Genomic DNA, 24,504 nt, shown 5'->3' on the forward strand with positions numbered 1-24,504 from the left:
CCATTATATTGGTGGACTCTTCCTTACGTAATTACTTTTCTCTTGGATTATGAAAATGTCTTTTTAGGGCATTAACAGTTTGAGCTTTAACAGTATTGAGCTTTAACAGTTTATTAAGATTTCAATCAGTTTTTATGTTGAAAACTTTGCTTGTCATTTCTGTATCTAAAGAAAAATATATCGTGCTTTATATCATTGCACGACACAAGTTTAGGATTTCTACTTTCTCATGTATAATATGTTTCCTACCCATTGTTAAGGATAGACAGAACATTCCCTTTCTCTTTGCAGCTTCAGTGGAAAGAGATTCTCCAGTTCCCTTTTCAGAGATGGGGCAGTTTTTTATGGCTCTGGGCATTATGCAATATGTTCTGTATATTACATGTCACCAAGCCTTTGAATTTTACTTACTGTTCTGATAGAGGTTCTCTTCTTATTTGTAGGACTTGGAGATTTCCTATATATGTGTGTGCATGTGTGTGCATGTGTGTGCGTGTGTGTGTGTGTGTGTGTGTGTGTGTGTTTTCCTCAGGTAAACTACAGATTGTACACATATTTTCAATTTTGTATACATTGCTCATCATTTCCACATGTTCATAATAGGAAGGAGAATTCTATTTTGGCTTACTCAGCTATACTGCCAAAAGACCTTATCACCTCTTATATAAATCTGTTTGGGAAGCTAAAAATAACATTGAGCCCAAATGGAATTCTGATTAAAATACTTTTTAACTCTTTTTAAGAATCACAACTATTTAGAATCACAACTAGTTTTATAAGCATGAATGAAAAGGAAATGTTCATCTGAAAACTTACCACATTATAATCAGCAACAATGAACAGTTCAACATACTTTTCTTTATGGACATTCTGGAAATTAATGAAAAATTTAATGAAATATGGTTAATGTTCCTCACTTTAATGTTTTAAGTTAAAACTTTTATGGTAAGAGATGTTAATATTATTGATATGGAAAGGTGAGGTACAGAAGTATAACTAATAATTCCAGGAATTTATCCAAGTAAAACCCACTATATTCTTAAAACATGTGCACCTGTGTATCAGGTTTTAGTAAACCTGCAACAATATTCTATATTTGAATATCCTTCCCTTTTTTGTTTAGTCTTTCAGATAAAATAAAAGTTATATTTATTTATATAATAACCAAGCAACCTGAGTGTCTATTGGTAGGTGAAAGGATAAAGAAAATACATTACACACACACACACACACACACACACACACACACGAATATTATGCAGCCATATAAAAGGAAGGAATCTTGTCATTTGCAACAGTATGAGTAGATCTGGAAGGTGTTGTGGTAAGTGAAATAAGTCAGACTGAGGAAGACAAATAGTATATGATCTCACACACATATGGAATCTAAAATTCAAAACAAATGAATAAACAAACAAAAACTAGAATCAGACCTATAAATACAGAGAACAAACTGGTGGGTACCAGGCGGTGGGGGGTGTAAGGATGGGCAAAATGGGTGAAGGGGAGTGGAAGACACAGGCTTCTAGTCATGGAATAAATAAGTCATGGAATAAAAGGCATAGCATAGGAAATATAGTCAATGGCATTGTGGTAGCATTGTATGGTGACAGATGGTAGCTACACTTGAATGTAGCATGATGTATGGAGATGTTGAATCATTATTCTGTATACCTGAGACTAATGTAACAATGTGTGTTAGTTATACTCTAAGCAAATAAATAGTTATAAATAAGGAATAATGAATATATTTTTTAATTTTTTTCCTATATAAAGTAAATATTAAGTAAGCTCATATAAAAAGGACTTATCAATAGCGGCAAGCAAAATATAGGACTGACTGGTTAATAGGACTGACTTTATTCCTTCTACTCCTCTCCTATCTCCTAATCTCATACTTGCAGTAGTATCATTTACAAAGAAATGTATAAAAGTTGCTAATTTTAGACCTTTGTTTTATAAATAACCAATACTGGAAAATTCTGTTTTCAACTCTTAGTGTTATGCATTGAGGTGCATGCATATTATCTGAGTATAAACCAGAGGCATATTGTACAAAGATTTAGCTAAGGTGTTTTGTGTGTGTACTAAATAATTATTTATTAGTTGATTGAATCAATCAGAAACACCTGTTAAGGACCTAGTAATTTTCCGACACAATCTGAACCATGGATATGTGAATATGGGTATTCATGGATCTTAAAGGCTAAAACCTAGTGTGGATTTGAGGTGATAGGAACTAGTTGTACAGAAAAGCCTAAAACACAGAGGACACTCATTGTGCAGTCATCCCACCAGAAATTGAAGTTGCTATTACTTATCTTTAATAATTAACAATTAGAATATTTGGACTGATGAAAAAGGAGACACTGACTTATCATCAACCTCCTCCCCAACCAAAAAAAAAAGGCAGTGAAGATGAGGGAAAAGGAGAGTTTTCGAGACATTGTAAATTTCATTCTTTTCAACAACTTATAACCCTAATGTTATAAATCTATACGTACAGTTGTAAATATTCCCTTTCCTTAAAATTGATGGGACAGATTTACTGTAGAAAATGAATATTTTCTTTTTCATATTTTTTAAGATTTTATTTATTTATTTATTTGAGAGAGAGAGGCATGAGCACAAGCAGGGGAAGGAACAGAGGGAGAGGAAGAGGAAGACTCCCTCTTGAGCCGGGAGCCTGATGCAGGGGTCGATGCCAGGACTCTGGGATCATGACCTGATCTGAAGGAAGATACTTAACCAACTGAGCCAACCAGGTGCCCTGGGAATGAACATTTTCTATGTTGATTAAAAAAAATAGTTTGATATTTTAGTTTTCAAACAGGAGTCAGACTCAGGTAACACATATTCTTCATTAACTGGGCTCATCTTTTTGTTTTGAAGTAAAATAAAAGAAATAAGAGACATTTTCCCTAGCATTAAGGTGATTTAAAAATAAAGCACTTACTTTTCTTTTGAGGTCTTCCATGATTTTAATATCCTTTGAATCATTTGTCCTGGTAAAATTGAATTCTGTACAAGAATAATTGGCAGCATACTGCATCCTTGGATTATACCTGAACACCAAATGTTGTCCCTCATCTGAATATTTCACTGGCTCAATGAGGTATCTTTGGTCATACACCCTGAAGAATCCCCTATGGAAAATGAGAATGTGATATATGTTCAAAATCTATTCAATTTTACCTCTATATTTCTCACAATATTCTTCTTTTCCATTTTATTGACTTGCCTATTTATGAATGGAAGCTATAGAGAGACCAAGTCCTCATGAGCATGCAGTCAGGCCTTTAATTAAAAAATATTGTAAGAGTCAACTCATCTGGATTTTCAGAAACTTAACAACAGTTCAGTCTTTACTTTGAAGTCTCAGAGGTCTAGCAAACATTTTGTGAATTTTTTATGTCCGTCATGCATTAGTTGTAGAGAAAATATATGATAGTAAAATAACTATTATATGGAAATTTTACCATTCAAGTTTTCTTATTCTTGAATATATTGGGATCTATTCAGGTAAGGTGTACATATATGAAGGTGGAAGTTTCTTGTTCTTCTATCCTCTACCCTACATTTCCTCCTTTACTCTTAAGTCCAAGATCTACAGAGAACTAAAATAGGCTTTACTTCTAACTGCAATTTCTAAGGACTCTAACTCCTGATTATTAAAAAGGTATGAAATGTGTGGTGAGAATTCACAGGACTAGAAGCCAGGAAGCCTGGTTTTGGGTTTAAATTCTATCACCGGCAAATTGGATGTTCAGAGGCAAGTGTCTGATTTCAGTGGCTCTAACATGAGAGGACAGACTAGATGATTCCCAGCAGTCTTGTAACTCTGAATCCCTTGATCATATACTGAAAAACGTGTCTTGCTTACGGCTGTGCATTAGACATCTTTTTGTCAAAAATGAATATAAACAATGGCTAGAATAGATACTCAGGGCGAAAAAAAGAGTAGCTTTTTCCCATTAATTATTTTTTTATTTATAGGGTTGTTGGAAAGATGAGAAGCAAATGACTCTGAAAATCCATTAAGGAAAGTGAAAAACAAAAGAGATACTTGTGTAATACCTCAGACCATTACACGTGCTGATACTGGCAGAAGAATCAAATTCATGTATGATGGATCCTTGGTAAAAGCAGTGATCCTAAAATAGATGAAGAGGCTATTGAAATAAATACATATACTCATATTACATAAATATTAACATATACATATTTCACGTTCACAATATATTAGCATTTCATTGTCACAATTTGCATACACACTCATTCATGTTTTCATTCATTGCATCCTGTCATTTGTAAAATTTTGAAACTCTTTTAGAATCCTTTTAATTGCATGATTACATTGTGTTAAACAGTATATGGATTCTTCCCACACAAATTTAGCAGCTTATTAGTTGACAAATCCAGCCTCAGAAGTGTGACCATTTTCCCTATAAATTTCTCCTTTAATCTACCCTAAAATTCCTACCAAATATCATTCTTGGGTTGTTATTATAATTTTCCTCCAGTTGCCTATGAGATCATGCCAATATTTTTGATGATTGCCAGAATTAGGTCTCACTCCGCAACCAGGCCTCCTCAAACCTTTCTCTCCTGCGGATGTGTTTCAGTCAAGTTGGTATCCTTGTCACTCCCTACTTCATGTTTTGCCTACAGAGGTTCTGTCAGGTGATCATCTTTTCCATTATATCCATCCATTCAAATCCTTCCTATGTGTGGCACTTCCCATGCAACCTCAGACCCTCACAGGCCAACAACATCCCCTCACATAACTGAATGTTATTCAGTTTTCTTCCATTTCTATTTTTACAAAGATTGCAGGATTACATTTCATAGCTGACTCATGCCTTACATAGAGGAAATAAGTTTCAGAAAATATACTTTTGATAAAAGAGGATAATGTCATCTTTGGTTAGAAGGACACAGAGGTCATGTTTTGGAAAGGGAAAGAAGACTGCAAAAGTAAAACCTGTATCCACTAGAATAATATTAATGATAATTGAACAAAATTCATTTGGAAATTGAAAAGACTTCAGAAGTTGGTGACTTCTGAGTTGGTGACTCAGAAGACCTAGGCCAGGGAATACGACTCACATAAGGGTCAGTTAGATGGAGGTTTTAAAACTATTTCATGTCTTTAGGTTTTATCCATTTAGCTTGATGACAGTCTCATCAGGGTGTCTTATACTGCTTTTGTATGCTGCCTTCCCCCTCCTCCAAGCTTAATACCATTTGGGGTACATAGAAGCCAGTTTAGTAAAGAAAAATACATTAATAGTTATTGATTTGCTTGTTAGGCAGTAATCAGCTTCCTTTACAGTTTGTAGGGGCATGTTTTCTATTCCAGGATAATTCAGCTGCAGTACTCAATACAAGATTTATTTCTGACATAACATTTTCTGAAGCTTCTTAGAAAGCTAGTTTGGGTTTTAGGATCACATGAGGAAATTTCGGAAAAGAGACATAGGAGGGTTCTGTAAGATACCATGGTGGAAGGGTAGCTGGTGATCACCTCCCCTCTTGCGGAGTAGTAGGTTTCACTGTAATTTGAGGCTAGGAACTCCCTGGAAAAGATGGCAGAGAGGTAGTGAGATTTACTCATTTCTGAAGACAGCAAATAAAACCAATTATGCAGAGAGAAATCTCGAGGTTACTTCCAAATATCAGCAAATTCCTCTCATACTAAAACTACATAAGCAGAATCAATTCCACTCGCATGAAAAGGCATTCTACCCAGATTTCATGGTTTGATAAACCATAGAAGAGACTGAAAAATATTCTAGCAGTTTTAGCCAAGGCAACAATTTGAGAAGAACCTAGAGAAAACATTACCTAGGTAAAAAAAAAAAAAAAAATATATATATATATATATATATATATATATATATATATGCCTTGTACATCAAAATATATTTGATGTACAAGGCATATATTCATATACTACATGTATCTTAACACATATTTACCCAACAGCTATATATTTAGATAAAGACAATATGTGTTAATAATAGTAAAATTAGAAAACATGGAAAAGTACAAATGAAATTATCCTGAACTCTCACCATAGAAAGACAGCCCATGTTAATATTTTCATGTAATTCTTTATAGTTTTATCCTCTACACAAGTAAAGGAATGGCATTCTGAATGTTCAGTAGAGTAATCAGTTCTCTCCCACATCTCCTGTATCAAACCTATGGGTATCTTCAGACTGAGAACTAAGACTGTATATCTCCACTCCCTCAGTACATGCTATAGCAGAACAGAAGAACAAAGGAGGAAATTATTGGATTTTATTTTATCCTGAAAAACAGACTTTTGAAAATCATAACAGAAACATTAGTCCTGAAAATCAAGGCTTTTGAAATATAAAAGCTAAGCTTTATGTTTCCAAAGCCTAAAAATGAAGACCTCGGGGCAGTCTTCCTATAAATAAGAAACCAATAACATAAAGGAGAAGCCAGGCTACACCACTGTCGGTTTAGACCAGGAAAAAACTCTGGTTAAAGGAAGTGGATGGAGGAAATATGGTGACAGAAGGAGATTGTGTTATCTGGAGTAAATGTGACCACAAAAGGACGTAACACATAAGCAGGTAGGTTAGCATCAAAGGCTTCCTAATGTGCCCCAAACCTGTTTCTAGAACCAGGAAATGGGTGGATTAGGAATTATATTTCCCCCAAGACTGTCAGCTTTTCATTCAATGGCACATTCATTATAAGTTGCTAAGGAAGAGAAGTTTAATTGTTTATAGTCCTGCTGTCTGGAGGGATCCCTTGGCAACCGCCAATAGGTTGCCTATTTCTTGCTCAGTAAGAAGACAGTGTTCTGTGCTGTGAAATTCACTTATTTCAATCTGAATTACCCCATGTGGAAAATAGCCATTCCATTTTAACATTGATGAGTCCGCAAGAAGAAAAGTGGAATATTAACTCTATTAGAGATGAAATGGTGACAGAGTAGAAAAAGCCCTAGTATCAGTACCATTACTTGGGTTGACTAAGTGGAATGAGCTCAAAATCACTTTTGAGAGGTAAAATATATACTGTGTTATATGAATGTGAAAAACAAACAGACATTTATGTAGTTATGTTCATTATTAAAATTGACATCACTCTCTACATAACTGTTTATCCAACAGTCTTACTTTAATTATCTTATAAATATGTATTTAAAAATAGATTTTTGCAAAAACAAAATCAAGGAAATATTTAATCTGAATTATAAATATGCACCTGTGCCTTCTTATTTGTCTTTCCAAAAAGAGCTGGCAGAACAATCAGAATTTGCTCAATAGAGCAGAACTGCTAGATTCCATTCATGCCCATGTTCCATGAACATAACCTGCCTCATTCCCATTAAGTCCCAGTAGGCAGGGTTATGTGTTCAGCAATGCAACCAGGATGTACATTTTAGCTCAAGGGCAGAATCATAGCGGACATTACTTCCTTTTTCCCCCCAAAAAACTATATTTAAAAACGTTATTTTCTTATAAAACAAAGGATCCTGTATTTTTTCAATTCATGAATACAAAGTACTAGTATCTCATTTTTTAAACTTTCATTTTGAAATAAGTACAGACTCATAGGTAGTTACAGAGATGACATAGCGGAATCTGATGTCTGTGCACCCTTGACTCAGTCTCCCCAGAAGCTACATCTTAAATAATTATAGTACAATAACAAAACCAGAAATACCCACTAGTACAATGCATGTGCATGTGTTTACATGTCATTTTATCGTGTGTGTGATTTGTGTTACACCGCTGCAATCAAGACGTTCTATATCTTGATTCTACCAGAAGAATCTCCTTCATGCTATCTCTTTATAATCTCCCCCCCCCCTCAACAACATCCTTAATCCTTGACAACAATTCAGAACAACCATACTGTTTTCCAGATTTATAATTTTTCATTTAGAGAATGTTTTATCAGTGGAATTATATGTGATTTTTTGAGGTGTTTTTTTTTTCCCCATTCAGCATAGTGCCATAGTGATCCACCCAGTTTGTTCCATTTCACTGCAAAGTGGCATTCCATGATATGGATAGCCTAGTGTGTTTAACCATTCATTTGTTGAAGGAGATCTGAGTTGTTTCCAGTTTAAGGCAATCCTGAATAGAGCTACAAATATTTGTGTGTGAATGTAAGTTTTCATTTTTCTGAAATAATACCTAGTAGTACAATTGCTTTACCTCATGGAGATTGCATGTTCGTTTCTTTTTTAAATTGCTTAATTGTTTTCCAGAATGCTATATCATCTTATTTTCCCATCAGTGATTTATTAATGATCCAGTTTCTTTGTATCCCTTGCCAGCATTTGGTAATGTAATTACTATTTTTTTTTTTTTTTTTAGTTTTAGCCATTTTGATTGAATGAAATATTTCATTGCAGTTTTTAATTTACATTTCTTGAATGATTAATGATGCCATATATCTTTTCAAGGGCTTATTTGTCATCCATATATTCTCTTCGGTGAGAAGTATCTCCCTATCTTGGCCTATTTCCCAGTTGAACTGTTTACTTTTTATGGCTGAGTTTTGAGAACTCTCTATTTTTCAAACTATTGTCCCTTGTTGGTTATGGTTTGCAGATGTCTGCTCCCAATCTGTAACTTGTCTTTCATCCTCATGATAGAACTTTTGTAGAGTAAGCACTTTCAATTTTAATGAAGACCAGTTTATCAACTTTATCTTTCATTATTCATGCCAAATGATCTAGTGTCAAGTCTAAGAATTTTTTGCCTTAGGTCTAGATTCTGAAAATAGTATCTTATTTATCTAAAAGTATTAAGGTTTTGTGTTCTATGTTGAAATCCATGATCTATTTTGAGTTAATTTTGGTATAAATTTGGCATAAGCTTTGAGATTTGGGTTGAGGTTTCCTTTCTTTCTTTCTTTCTTTCTTTCTTTCTCTCTCTCTCTCTCTCTCCCCCCCTCCTTCCTTCCTTCCTTCCTTCCTCCCTTCCTTTCTTTTTTTCTTTTCCTTCCTTCCTTCCTCCCTCCCCTCCTCCCTTTCTCCCTCCCTCCCTCCCTATAGTGATAACTCTATATATATCAACTGGAGAATCAACCTCTTTACCATGACAGATCTTCTACTTCTAGTACATTATCACAAATTAGGTCCCATCTATTTACATCTTTTTGATGATTTTCATCAGAATTTTGTCATTTTCAGAGAACAAGGTTTGTATGTATTTCTCATATTTGTAACTTTTATTTATTTTTGAACAATTGCAAATGATGTTGTATTTTAAATTTCAGTTTTCACATCTTCATTTTGACTACAAAATTTGGACTTCATTTTCACTGTACAACAGCAATACAGTTGATTTTTTATGATGAAATATTCTGTGACTTTGTTGAACCCATTTATTCTTTCTAGGAGATATTTTTGTTTGTTTGCTAATTTGTTTGTTAGCTTCCATAGAATTTTCTAAGCAAAACACTATTGTGTCATCAGCAAATAAGGACTTTTTTCTTCTACCTTTCAATTTCTATGCCTTCCATTTTTTTTTCTTCCTGAGTTGCACTGACTAGAACTTTCAGGTATATGTTGAATAGGTATGGTGACAGTACACATATTTGTATATGTTCAGTCTTTTACCCATAAATACGATGTTTGCTGTAAGGTTTTATAAATACTCATCAAGTCAAGGCCATTCCCTTATGGGTACCATAATTATGGTCCCAATTATCTAAAATTTCTAATCATAAATGAGCGTTGAATTTTATCAAAACTTTTTTTTTCTGCATCAATCAATATGATCATGTGATTTTTTTTCTTTACATTGTTAATATGTTAAATTACATTGATTAATTTTAGAATATTGAATCAGTCTTTTGGATTGTTGAATTGGTTATGGTGTAAAACTCTTGCATTGTTGAATTTATTTGTTAACACTTTGTTAGGAAGTTTTGTGTTTACACTCACAATGGACATTTTCTGTAGTTCAATTTTGTTTGCAGTATCTTTGTTTGGTTTAGGTATCAGAGTAATGCTGGCTTCATAAAATGAGAAAGGGAGTGTTCCCTCTTCTATTTTCTGGAAGACATTGTCTAAAGAGCACTTTTCATTAAGAACATGTAGATTTAAAGTAATTATTAACATAGTAAGACTTAAGTCTGCTATTTAATTTTTTGTTTCTGTTTCTTCTTTTTCATGTTTTAGTTTCCTTTTCCTTCCTTCTTGTGGGTTGCTTAAATACATTTTAAAAACCATTTTAATTTATCTGTAACACTTTTCAGTGTACCTCTCTGTATAGATTTCTTAGTGTTTGCTTTGGGTAATATATTTCATATATATGTTTGTATATATAAAATCAAATATGTAAGACTTGGAATGGTATTATATGAGTTTATACTGTTTCAAATGTGTTCACCTTCTTGAACCTCTAGGTATACAGTATTTTTCTTGTCAAATTTGGAAATTTTCAGTATCAAAATATTCATTTGAATACTTTTTCAGCTCCATAGTCTCTCCTCTCCTTCTGGGTCTCTCATGGGATCAATTTTACAACTTCTATTTTATTCCCACATATTCCTGAGAGTGCTTTTTTTCCCAGAAAATTTTCCTTGTTATTCAGATTGTGTAATTTCTATTACACAATTATTTCTGATTATTTCTACTCTCTTCTCCATTCTGATCTTAAGCTCATCTATTGAGAGGTTTTTTCCCCATGTATTTTACTTACAGTTCTAAAATTTCCTTTAGATTCTTATTTATATCTTCTATTTTCTTTATTTTTTGAGATTTTCTATTAATTTCCTGAGACATTCTATTTTTTTTTCATTTGTTTCAAGTATGTTTGAGATTTTTGATTGAAGTATTTTTGTGATGGCTGCTTTAAAATTTTGTCAGATAATTCAAACATCTGTTTCATTTTGGTGTTGGCAGCTACTATTTTTTTTTTTCTCTTTTAGATTGAAATATTTCTGGCTTTTTGTTTGACAAATGTTTTCAATTAAAACTTGGGTATTGTGATATTATATTAATACCCCCTAGACCTTATTTAAATCTTGTGTTTTTATAGATCTTCTCTGATACCATTTTAATGTGAGGCACCTTATTACTGTCATATAGGAATAGAAATCCAGGGTCTTCATTTGTCCTATAGGAGTTCTTTGCTACTGCTTGGTTAGGGTCAAAATTCTGCCTTTTCACTCCTGCTGAAATCATCCTGATTAAGAAGGAGAGGGATTTATTGACACTGTAAGGGGTGTTCTTGCTAATTCTCTACTCGGCCTCTTCTCACATTAACCCATCAGGAAAGGTGAGAGATACCCCATTTGTCTGGATGGGCATGGCATCAGGTTCCACAAATACTCTGAAGTCACACTTAAGTGGGGAAAATGGGTCTTCATTACCACTGAGCCAAGATGAAAGTCTTGGCTTCCCATTTAGCTATCTCTGATATCATTACACAGAAGAGGGAGGGTAGTTGGGGTATCTTTATAGCCTGACAAGGGTAGAAGCTTAGTCTCTTGATCCTGCCTTTTCTGGCTGGGATGGGAGTGGGGACAGGGTTCTTTGTGTGTGTGTCATGTTCCCTAGAATAGAACAGTTATTGTCTCAAAACCTTCTGTCTTTCTAAGCTGCTTTTTTCTCTTTTAGTCCTTTGGCTAAATAGAGCATGATTTTTTTTTAGGTTTTCAGTATGGTTGGTTGGTTGGTTTTTGTATATGTTCATGGGAATTTCCAGGTTGCTGATTTCTCCAGTATCTAGTCTGGGATGCATGAAGCAAAATGACAACCCAAGAAACTCACCACTGTGTTTGTCATTCTTTGGGTAACAAAATCTCTAGCTGGTCTACCTTTTTCTCCACATCTCTCAGTCTTCTTATACTTGTTTTATATATGTAACACCCAGAAGTTTTAGTTTTACTTAGTGGAAGGAATAGAGAAAAATGTCTGCTCCATTTTTCTGCAAGTGAAAATTCATAGTCTCATTTTCTTTTATAAATCAAAATACATCAATTTTAGGAAATTTTATAGAGCATTGTATCATTTGGAATTCCATACTTTAATATGACCTAATATTTTTATGCTGCACTAGTAGACAAACACAAATTATGCTTAATGTTATTTGAAATCTCAAAATACATACACACTACATAATCCTAACACATTTATCATCACATAATATTTTGCCATTGGCAAGATCCTTTCAATCTAAGTTCTAACCAAGATGATGAATGGACAACAGTGTTTAACTCATATTAAGAATTGAAACCGAGGGCGCCTGGGTGGCTCAGTGGGTTAAGCCGCTGCCTTCGGCTCAGGTCATGATCTCAGGGTCCTGGGATCGAGTCCCGCATCGGGCTCTCTGCTCAGCAGGGAGCCTGCTTCCTCCTCTCTCTGCCTGCCTCTCTGCTTACTTGTAATTTCTCTCTGTCAAATAAATAAATAAAATCTTAAAAAAAAAAAAAGAATTGAAACCGAGAGAGCGGGACGTCCGGTTTGTGAGCGGACACCTTCGTTTCGCGCGCTACGAAAGAGCGATTTAAAAATGGGTGATGTTGAGAAGGGCAAGAAGATTTTTGTTCAGAAGTCTGCCCAGTGCCATACCGTGGAAAAGGGAGGCAAGCACAAGACTGGGCCAAATCTCCATGGTTTATTTGGCCGAAAGACCGGTCAGGCCCTTGGATTTTCTTACACGGATGCCAACAAGAATAAAGGCATCACCTGGGGAGAGGAGACACTGATGGAGTATTTGGAGAATCCCAAGAAGTACATCCCTGGGACAAAAATGATCTTCGCTGGCATTAAGAAGACGGGGGAAAGAGCAGACTTGATAGCTTATCTCAAAAAAGCTACTAAGGAGTAATAATTGGCCATTGCCTTATTTATTGCAAACAAAAATGTTTCATGACTTTTTTTTATGTGTTCAATTGATCTCATACACCAGAATTCAGATCATGAATGGCCGATAGAATATTTCTTTTGGACAGTCCTGACATAAATAAGGTTGGCTTGTGGTTAAATGAATATGATCAGCTTTTTGAACTTTGATAGTAATTCTGGTTCAGCAAGTGCTGTCAGTTTTCCCCTTTTAAAAATATGATCGGAATTGATTAGTAATGTTCAACTTTTCACAGAGGTGGTAAATGCCATCTCTAAACTTATAGGAGATTGGTTTTATATTTAGATTTATATAACTGGTTATATTAATATATTTAAATACTGAGGAAATCCCTTCACTGTCTCAGAACCAGCAAGATTGAGCTGTGTTTCAGGTTGTGTTCATTAGCCTGTTACAGGCAAGGGTTGAAGATAAGCTGGCAGTGTCCACTTTTTTTTTTTCTTAACTATGCCAATTTAATTAAAATTTCCTGCATCTAAAATGTTGCCTTTTGCTTAATGAAAGGCATTTTAGTGTGGTTTATGTATAATATTAAATAAAGAGTTATTTAACACTTCTCATTTTATAGATGATCTAAGGTCAGATGCTTTTAAAATTCAGTGTGACAGGATATAGCAGCAGACATGGCTTGTGAATTATCTACTAAGTCAGACTAAGTTATAATTCAGGATTGTCTTCTAAATAGCTATTCAGAGAGACAACTGTGGAAATACCATATATGTATGATTGGTAATGGTCCTTTTGCCAACTCGTTAGAAGGGTTAAAATGGGAGATACATCATCAGCACAAATTTGTAAATTATGTGATAAGGCTTAAGATAATTAAAAACAATCACAAATCAAAAAAAAAAAAAGAATTGAAACCAAATATATGATGAAAAATAATAATGCTCAACTAGCCATAATAAATTATTTAGAACTGACAAACCATAAAGATATAGCTTAAAAAGCTCTGTTTTGTAACGGTGTTCCTGATCTAAGAGTGACTTAACATTTCACTGACTACTTGAATGATGTAGGAGTAAACATACTAAAGGATTCTAATAAATTAGAGGGTAATAGTTGTTAAAGCCCACAGAGTTCAAGATATCTTAGAAATAGATATACAGATACATAACAAACTATGTAGAGTTCTTGAACCTAACATTCTTTCACCCCTTTGAAGTATACCAGGCCACTTTTTCGTCTTACCTCCAACATGATAAACTTACAGGACTTCAAAAACCAGCTCAAAACACACTTGCTAACACCAGGTGTACCTTTCAATTATTTTCTATATGTGTATTTCATACCTCCAAAAATCTCCATTTTCATGTGTACTACATTTTTATCCTACAATATAGAGTTCAGCAAACTTTTTCTGTAAACATCAAAATGGTAAATATTATAGGCTGTGTGGGTCACATATGATCATTGTTACATGTTTTTTGTTTAGTTTGATTTTATTTTCATTCCAAATATTTTAAACTTTAAAATGACTCTTAGCTCAAGGAACATACATAGAGTATAGACCCAGATTGGTCCACCAGCTTTTCTTTGCCTTCCCCTAATATGTTATCATGTCTATGCTTGAAGCTGCCTGTGAACTGCTTTATGAAGGGACTCATTTCCTTTTTACTTGTGTCTTTTCAGTTCTCAAGACCATATTTGACACATTAAAGTATTCAATAAACAAGTGTTGTTAAGAATAAAATAACTGAATTGAAATTTGAGCTGTCACCCAAATGACAGAGTTTGCCATTTGAGTTCAACAAAGTTAATTCCCTGATAAAATAAAAGTATCAAACCTCTTCAGAGGAACAACAGAATTTAAAGTCTCTACCACATTTTATTCAAATTGTTCAGTACACAATCTAAATTTACTAGACATAGGAAGAAATAGGAGAATTTAAACTATTGTTAATAAAAAAGACAAATTTTTCAGTACACAATCTAAATTTACTAGACATAGGAAGAAATAGGAAAATTTAAACTATTGTCAATAAAAAAGACAATCAATAAAAATCTACTTCAAGCTAATCCAGAGGATGAAATAGATGAGTTTATTAAGCAGGTACTCAACAATGTAAAAGAAAATATGCTTGAAATGCATGAAAAGATTTGAAATGTCAGCACAAAAAATGGAAATTACTTTTTTAAAAAGCAAATTAAGAATTTTATAATTGAAAATACCATAAATAGATAATTTCATTGCATGGACATAAAATGGGAATTGATAAAGGAAAAAGTAATAAACTTGATGATTGATCAATAGAAATTATCCAACCTAAAGAAGATAGAGAAAGAAAAAAGAACAGAGTTTCAGGTACATATAGGATAATATCAAAATGACTGAAATACTAATAATTTGACTGCTAGCAAGAGGAGAAAGTGTATGGCAGAAAAAAATGGTAATGACTGAAATTTTATCCAGTTTGGAGGAAGACATAAACTATAATTTAAAGAAGTTTAGTAAAACACAGGCAAGATAAGTTTGAAAAAGGGAGAAGATGTTTGCAAATTACACTACAGAGGGCTGATACCCAAGATCTATAAAGAACTTCTCAAACTCAACACCCAAAAAAACAGATAATCAAGTCAAAAAATGGACAGAAGACATGAACAGACACTTCTCCAAAGAAGACATACAAATAGTTAACAAGCACATGAAGAAATGTTCATCATCATTAGCCATCAGAGAAATTAAAATCAAAACTACACTGAGATACCATATTTCACCAGTTATAATGACAAAAATTAACAAGGCAAGGAACAGCAAATGTTGGAGAGGATGTGGAGAAAGGGAAACCCTCTTACACTGTTGGTGGGAATGTAAGTTGGTACAACCACTTTGGAAAACAGTGTGGAAATTCCTCAAAAAATTAAAAATAGATCTACCCTATGACCTGGCAATTGCACTATTGGGTATTTGCCCCAAAGATATAGATGTAGTGAAAAGAAGGGCCATATGTATCCCAATGTTCATAGCACCAATTCCCACAATAGCCAAACTGTGGAAAGAGCTGAGATGTCCTTCAGTAGATGAATGGATAAGAAAGATGTGGTCCATATACACAATGAAATATTACTCAGCCATCAGAAAGGATGAATATCCAACTTTTGTATCAACATGGATGGGACTTGAGGAAATTATGCTGAATGAAATAAGTCAAGCAGAGAAAATCAATTGTCATATGGTTTCACTGGAACATGAGGAATAAGATGGATTATGAGAAGGAAAGGAAAAATGAAGTGAAATCAGAGGCGGAGAAGAACCACGAGATACCGTGGACTCTGAGAAACAGAGGGTTTTAGAAGGGAGGGGATAGATGGATGGGTGGGCCTGGTGGTGGGTTTTAAGAAAGGCATGTATTGCATGGAACTCTGAGTGTTATATGTAAACAATGAATCTTGGAACACTACATCAGAAACTAATGTTGTACTCTGTGGTGACTAACATAACACAATAAAATATTAAATTACATTAAATTTTAAAAATCACACCCATACCTATCATTGCCAAATTGAGGAGTATCAATTACTAAGACAAATCTTGAAAGCAGCAGGAGAATAACATAACACAAAGAGGGAAACAGAAATTCAAGTTGGCACTAACATTTCATTAGAAACTACAGGGGTCATGGGGTGCCTGGGTGGCTAAGTGGGTTAAATCCTCTGCATTCAGCTCAGGTCATGATCTCAATGCCCTGGGATTGAGCCCTGCATCGGCTCTCTGCTCAGCAGGGAGCCTGCACACCCCCCCCCATCTCACTCTCTGCCTACTTGTGATCTCTGTCAAATAAATAAAATCTTAAAAAAAAGAAATAAACTACAAGGGTCAAAGGAAAGAAGAACAATGTCAGCATCTTTTGCCAAAAGAAATAAAAATTCTATCAATCCATAATTTTATACCCAGCAAAAATAATCTTCACAAGTGAACAAAAAGTAAAGATCATTTCAGATGAAAGAAAACCAAGGTAAATTTCTGCCAGAAATGGGTAAAGGAAGTCCTTCAGCCTGAAAGGATTGGAAGCAGATGGAAAATTGAATCTTTAAGAATAGAAGGATAGGAAATGGTAAACCATGCAGTAAATAAAAAAATTTTTCATTGAATTTCTTTAAGATACATATGACCATTTAAAGCCAAAATTATAGCTATGAATTATGGAGTTACTAATGTATATAGAGGTATATATATGATAAGGTAATATAAAAGAGTTTAGTTGTAAATGGACTTATAAGATAGTGAAGATTTTACATTTTACATAAAATGATATAATAAGTAAAATTGTAATAAATTATTGTATTTCATGTACTGTAAATAAATAAAATAAATAAAAAAATATTTAAAACTATAAATAAATATTATAATCCCTAAACCAAAAGCTTAAACCTAAAGCAGAGAGATATTGCTAAAAAGCCAATAAATAGATAAAAAGCCAGTAGGTAAAGTAAAAACAAAGCAAACAAAATAAAAACCAAATAATCCAAAGAGTTAAAGAAGGTACAGGAAATTAAAGAATTTTTAAAAATTCAAGGAAACAAATGAGAATGAAAACACAACTGTTCAAAACTTTGGGATACAGCAAAGGTGGTCTTAAGAGGGAAGTACATAATAATACAAGCTTTTCTCAAAAAAATTAGAAAGTCTTAAATACACAAGCTACACTTACACCTAAAGGAGCTGAAGAAAGAAAAACAAAAACAAAAACAAAAACAAACAAACAAAAAAAGGCCTAAACCTAGCAGGAGAAGAGAAATAATAATAAAGGCAAGAGCAGAAATCAATGAAATAGAAATGAAAAGAAGAGTAAAGCAGATCAATGAAATTAGAAGCTGGATCTTTGAAAGAATTAATAAGATTGATAAACCCCTAGCTGGACTTATCAAATAGAAAAGAAAAAGGGCCCAAATTAATATAACCATGAAAGAAAGAGGAATGCAAGCTGGTATAGCCACTCTAAAAAACAGTATGGAGGTTCCTTGATGATCATGATCAACATCAAGGAATTATAAACAATTTTAAGAACAAATTATGAGCAAATATATGCCAACAAGTTAGGCAATCTGGAAGAAATGGCTGTATTCCTAGAAACTTATAAACTACCAAAACTGAACCAGGAACAAATAGAAAACCTGAACAGACCCATAACTGGCAAGGAAATTAAAGCAATAATAAAAAAATCTACCCCAAAATAAGAGTCCAGGGCCAAATGTCTTCCCAGGAGAATTCCACCAAACATTTAAAGAAGAATTAATACCTATTCTTCTGAAGCTGTCTCAAAAAATGGAAATGGAAGGAAATTTTCTAAGCTCATTCTGTAAGTCCAGTATTACCTCGATCCCCAAACCAGACAAAAACCCCATCAAAAAGGAATATTACACACCAATATCCCTGATGAACATGGATGCCAAATTCTCACCAAGAACTAACCAGTAGGATCTAAATGTACATTAAAAGTATTACTCACCATGACCAAGTGGGATTTATTCCTGAGATGAACCACTCTTGAGTGGTTCAACATTTGTAAATTAATCAACATGATACATCATGTTAATAAAGGAAAGGACAAGAACCATATAATCCTCTCAATTGATGCAGAAAAAGCACTTAACAAAATACAGAATCTTTTCACAGTTAAAACTCTCCACAGTGTAGATACAGAGGGAGCATACCTCAATATCACAAAAGCCTTCTAAGATAATCCCACAAGGAATACAATTCTTACTGGGGAAAAACAGAGCATTTCCCCTAAGGTCAGGAACATGACAAGGATGCCCACTCTCACCACCATTGTTCAACATAGTACTAGAAGTCCTAGCCTCAGTAATCAGACAACAAAAAGAAATAAAAGACATTCAAATTGGCCAAGAAGTCAAATTCTCACTCTTCGCAGATGATATGATACACTAAGTGGAAAACCCAAAAGACTCTACCAAAAATTTGCTAGTACTCATAAAGGAATTCAACAACATTTTAGGATATAAAATCAATGCACAGAAAATTAGTTGCATTTCTGTACACTAACAATGAGACAGAAGAAAGAGAAATTAAGGAATTATCCCATTCATAATTGCACCAAAAAACACAAGATACCTAGGAATCAGCCTAACTAAAGAGGTAAAGGATCTGTACTCTAAAAATTACAGTACACTTATGAAAGACATCAAGGAAGGCACAAAGATATGAAAAAAAAAAAAACCTCCATGCTCATGGATTGGAAGAATAAATATTGTTAAAATGTCTATGCTACCCAGAGCAATCTACACATTCAATGCAATCTCTATCAAAATACCATCAATATTTTTCACAGAGCTAGAACAAACAATCCTAAACTTTTGTGGAACCAGAAAAAGACTACAAATAGAGGAATGTTGAAAAAGAACAATAAAGCTGATGCCATAATAATGCTGGAGCTCAGGCTCTATTACAAAGCTTTAATCATCAAGACAGTATGGTACTGCTACAAAAACAGACACATAGATCAGTGGGACAGAATAGAGAACCCAGAAATGGACCCTCAACTCTGTGGTCAACTAATCTTCAACAAAGCAGAAAAGAATATCTAATGGAAAAAGGACAGTCTCTTCAATAAATGGTTCTGGCAAAAATGGGCAACCACATGCAGAAGGATCAAACTGGACCATTTCCTTACACCATGAACAAAGAAAAACTCAAAATGGATGAAAGATCTAAATGTGAAATGGGAGTCCATCAAAATCCTAAGGAGAACACAAGGAGCAACCTCTTCAACCTTGGCCGCAGCAACTTCTTAAACATGTCTCCAAAGGCAAGGGAAACAAAAGTAAAATTAAAGTATTGAGACTTCACCAGATAAAAAGCTTCTGCACAGCAAGAAAACAGTCAACAAAACTAAAAGGCATGCTACAGAATGGGAGAAGATATTTGCAAATGACATATCAGTTAAAGGGTTAGTATCCAAGATCTTTAAATAACTTATCAAACTCAACACCCCCAAAACAAATAATCCTGTCAAGAAATGGGCAGAAAACATGATCAGATATTTCTCCAAAGAAGACCTCCAAATGGCCAACAGACAAGAAAAATAATCCACATCACTTGGCATCAGGGAAATACAAATCAAAACTACAATGAGTTACCACCTTACACCAGAATGACTAAAATTAACAAGACAGGAAACAACAAATGTTGGCTAGGGTGAGGAGAAAAGGGAACCTTTTTACACTGTTGGTGGGAATGCAAGCTGGTATAGCCACTCTAAAAAACAGTATGGAGGTTCCTCAAAAAGTTAAATATAGGGTTACTTACAACCCAGAAATTGCACTACTAGGAATTTACTCCCCCAAAGATACAAAGGTAGTGATCTAGAGGGCCACCCTCACCTCAGTATCATAGTAGCAATGTCCACAATAGCCAAGCTGTGGAAACAGTGGAGATGTCCATTGACAGATGCATAGAATGGATAAGGAAGATGTGGTAGAGATAGATATAGATAGATCGATAGATATAGATAGATAATATAGATTATATATAAATATAGATATAGATAGATATAGATGGAACTGGACAGTATTATCCTGAGTGAAATAAGTCAATCAGAAGAAGACAACTATCATATGGCTTTACTCATGTGCTGAACATAAGGAATAGTGCAGAGGACAATAGGGGAAGGGAGGGAAAACTGAATGGGAAGAAATCAGAGAGGGAGACAGACCTCAAGAGACTCTGGACCCGGAGAGCCAAATTGAGGGTTGGGGGTATGGAAGTAGGTGGGAGGCTGGGGTAACTTGGTGATAGGCATTAAAGAGGGCACGTGATATGATGAGCACTTGGTGATATACTTAGCTAATGAATCATGGAAAATTTCTGTTCATTAACCATATGATATGAAAACATCTGAATAAATAATATTCACATATTTGGGAGGCTCCATTGCATGCACTAAATTCACTTACTTCATGTTGCTAAGGAGATAGGGTAATGTTGGACATGAGAGGTATCAATGTCAGATCAAACTGCTTCGTATGTCTATAATTCTATAATATATGACTCCCAGCTGATTAACAGGATTAAACAACAGCTAATATAATAAGATTGGCTACTTGAGGCATAAGCATCATGGGGTAATTTCAAGAGCAGGTAGATCTGAGTTATAGGGAATCAGCACCATTGTGATCCTGACAGTTTTTACTTCAGTGAACCTATGATTCTTCCTAAGTAAAACAGAAGTAAAACAACATCCACTTTGTGTAGGTATTGTGGGAATTGAGAGAGAACTTTGAGGAAAGGCACATAGAAATTATTCAATAGATGTTAGTCTTATTCCATCCTGAGAATGTATGCAGTCTGAATAAATTACCTAATGATCTATTATTTATTAATAGGTAATAATAATTATCTAGTATCTAACATTCAACAATATAATAATAATAATTATCTATTATCTATAATCTAATAATTATGTTATTAGATTAATTGTATTTCTGCACCTTTGCCACCAGGCAACACCAGAGTAGAAGAAAGGATGTTTCTTTCTTTGTTTTATATTTTTTGGTTGCTGTTTTTAGCTTATAGGCAAGAGTCTCAATTCTTCAATATTCTTCCACTTTTTTTAGCATTTGACAATTCTTCTCAATTTTAATGTTCAGGGCTGGGATGCAGGACTATTGTGTGTAGGAATGGCCCAAAGAAAAGCAATGGAAATTCAGCAAAAACAAAACAGAGGTTGTGGAGAAAGCTAATGAAGAAATTAAAGGCATTAGAATTACCCAGCTGACACAAGGTAGCTTGATGAGGTAAATTCTTCCTCATTTTTAGTTTATTCTCCAACAGAGCTTGGTTTAATATCTATTTTAAACAACTTAGCAGTCATTCTAAAAGCCATATTTCCTTTGTTCTACTGACTCACAAAGAAGTAACATATTAACTTTCTTCTTAGAGTTAGTACATGAAGCTCAAGGGCTCTAAGTACCCCAAGCAGAGGGTAACTCAGGACTAAAGGGTAGTGTCTATAATTGTTGGTAAGATACTGATATGTAATTTTTAAAAATTTTCATTATTAACACATAATATATTGGAGGGAGGAGTCAAGATGGCAGAGAAGTAGCAGGCTGAGACGATCAGGTAGCAGGAGGTCAGCTAGATAGCTTATCAAACCATTCTGAACACCTACAAATCCAACAGGATATTGAAGAGAAGAGCAGCAATTCTAGAAACAGGAAACTGATCACTTTCTGAAAGGTAGGACCAGTGGAGAAGTAAATCCAAAGCAACGCAAAGATAGACCACGGCAGGAGGGGGCCAGCTGCCGGCAAGCAGCGGAACAATGGAGCACAAAATCAGAACTTTTAAAAGTCTGCTCCACTGAAGGACATTGTTCCAGAGGCTAAGCCAGGGTGAACCCCATGTAGGGACAGAATGGCCTCAGGTCCCACAGAGTCACAGAAGGATCAGGGGTGTCTGAGTGTTGCAGAGCTCACAGATAGAGCAGTGAAGCTGACTACAGAAACGGAGCCAAGGAGTGAGCTCTCAACTCAGGCTTACCTTAAGTTGTGATCCATGGCACAGGCCACTGCTCTGGGAGCAGGGACCCCAAGATCCAGGGAGACCCCCCTGGAGGAGTGCAGTGATCTATGGGATTTGGAGACTCTAGGCGGGGCTGCATTCCAGAGACCAAGATGCTTGGTCACAGGCTGGGTGAGCTTGGAGCACAGTCAGAGGCCAGGGAGATGGGAGTGATTGAGCAATTTTCTCCTAGGGTGCCCTGAGCTCTCAGCTCCTCCAGGCCAGAGACTGGGAGGCCACCATTTTCATTCCCATCCTCCAGAACTCTACAGAAAGTGTTCAGGGAACAAAAACTCCCGAAAGTGAACCTGAGCAGGTTACTTAGTGTGACCCCTGGTAAGGATGGTGCAATCACGCCTCAGGCAAAGACACTTGAGAATCGCTACAACGGGCCACTCCTGCAGAAGATCAACAAGAAATCCTGCCAAGATCAATTTCACTTACCAGGGAGAACACCGGAATTCCAGAGGAGGAGAAAGCAAATCATGGAATTCATGGCTTTCTCCCCATGATTCTTTATTCTTGCAAAGTTAATTAATTTTTTTTTAATTTTATTTTTTCTTCTGCCCATTTTTTTTTAACTTTTACCTTTTTCTGTTAACATTTTTAACTAGCTTATCTTAACAATACCTTTCATTAAAAAAAAATCTTTTTTGAACCTTCATTATTATAGTCATATTTTATCCTCCATTGTATCTAACTTTATTTTTTGTATACACATAGGGTTTTTTCTTCTAAAAAAATTAGGGATACAACTTCTAATACATCAAAATATACCCTAAATCTAGCACAGGACTTTGTTCTAGTCTCCAGCCTGTGCAAATTCTCTCCACTTTTTCTTTATTCTCCCAACCAACTTACCTTATCAATGCTTTTTTTAGAAATTGAAAAAAAATTTCATCTTTATAGTCATATTCCATCCCTTCATTATGTTTACCCTTACATATGTTTTTCATTCTTTAAAATTTTGGGAGGTAGTTTCTTCTAACAGACCAAAATACTCCCAAAATTAAGTGGGTGACCTTTTCTATTCACCAGTCTAATATATATATATATATATATTTCTTTTTTATATTTTTCTTCTTTTTTCTTTTCTTTTCTTTTTTTTCTTTTTTCTTTCTTTCTTTTTTTTTTTTTTTTTTTTTTTGAACTTCTCTTTACACCTTCTCTTCCCCCCACGATCTAGGGTCTCTTCTGATTTGGTTAAAGCACATTCTCCTAGGGTCTTTGCCACCCTTTTAGTATTTATTCACTCCTTCATATATTCCTATCTGCATAAAATGACAAGGTGGAAAACTCACCACAGAAAAAAGAACAAGAGATAGTACTGAAGGCTAGGGACTAATCAATACAGACATTGGTAAAACAACAGATCTAGAGTTCAGAATGATGATTCTCAAGGCACTAGCCAGGCTCGAAAAAGGCATGGAAGATATCAGAGAAACACTGTCTGGAGAAATAAAAGCCCTTTCTGGAAAAATAAAAGAACTAAAATCTAACCAAGTTGAAATAAAAAAAGCTATTAATGAGGTGCAATAAAAAAATGGAGACTCTTACTTGTGGATAAATGAGGTAGAAGAGAGAATTAGTGATATAGAAGACAAAATGACAGAATAAAGAAGCTGAGCAAAAGAGGGACAAACAACTACTGGACTATGAGGGATGAATTCAAGAGATAAGTGATACCATAAGATGAAACAACATTAGAATAATTGGGATTGGAGCAAATTATTGTAGAGAATTTCCCTAATATGTCAAAGGGAACAAGCATCAAAATCCAGGAGGTGCAGAGAACCCCCTCAAAATCAACAAGAATAGGTCCACACCCCATAATCTAACAGTAAAATTTACAAGTCTTAGTGACAAAGAGAAAATCCTGAAAGCAGCCCGGGAAAAGAAGTCTGTAACATACAATGGTAAAAATTTTAGATTGGCAGCAGACTTATCCACAGAGGCCTGGCAGGCCAGAAAGAACAGGCATGATATATTCAGAGCACTAAATGAGAAAAACATGCAGCCAAAAATACTATATCCAGCTAGGCTATCATTGAAAATAGAAGGAGAGATAAAAAGCTTCCAGGACAAACAAAAACTAAAAGAATT

The 24,504-nt window shown here is 34.7% G+C and overlaps 2 protein-coding genes across 2 annotated transcripts in view; one reads left to right on the plus strand and one right to left on the minus strand.

The window, feature by feature from the left end:
* The window catches only part of ADAM7 (ADAM metallopeptidase domain 7), a 131,765-nt gene that overhangs the window by 99,387 nt on the left and 7,874 nt on the right, over positions 1 to 24,504 (minus strand). The window contains exons 4-7 of the mRNA XM_059168838.1: positions 5,501 to 5,579; positions 4,078 to 4,154; positions 2,957 to 3,146; positions 817 to 870 (exon numbers count right to left, since the gene is read on the minus strand). Coding sequence (XP_059024821.1) covers positions 817 to 870; positions 2,957 to 3,146; positions 4,078 to 4,154; positions 5,501 to 5,579 — 400 coding nt within the window. The remainder of the gene's footprint in view (positions 1 to 816; positions 871 to 2,956; positions 3,147 to 4,077; positions 4,155 to 5,500; positions 5,580 to 24,504) is intronic.
* LOC131833963 (cytochrome c-like) lies at positions 12,457 to 13,732 on the plus strand. The gene has a single exon (XM_059177937.1). It carries the CDS (start codon positions 12,522 to 12,524, stop codon positions 12,837 to 12,839), a length of 318 nt encoding a protein of 105 aa, XP_059033920.1. The 5' UTR covers positions 12,457 to 12,521; the 3' UTR covers positions 12,840 to 13,732.

This window comes from Mustela lutreola, chromosome 1, assembly GCF_030435805.1.
Source record: "Mustela lutreola isolate mMusLut2 chromosome 1, mMusLut2.pri, whole genome shotgun sequence".
In the NCBI taxonomy this organism is placed as follows: Eukaryota; Metazoa; Chordata; class Mammalia; order Carnivora; family Mustelidae; genus Mustela; species Mustela lutreola.

What these genes read in the sequence shown, in the direction of transcription:
- LOC131833963 (XM_059177937.1), top strand. Translation starts at nt 12,522, where the DNA reads ATGGGTGATGTTGAGAAGGGCAAGAAGATTTTTGTTCAGAAGTCTGCC.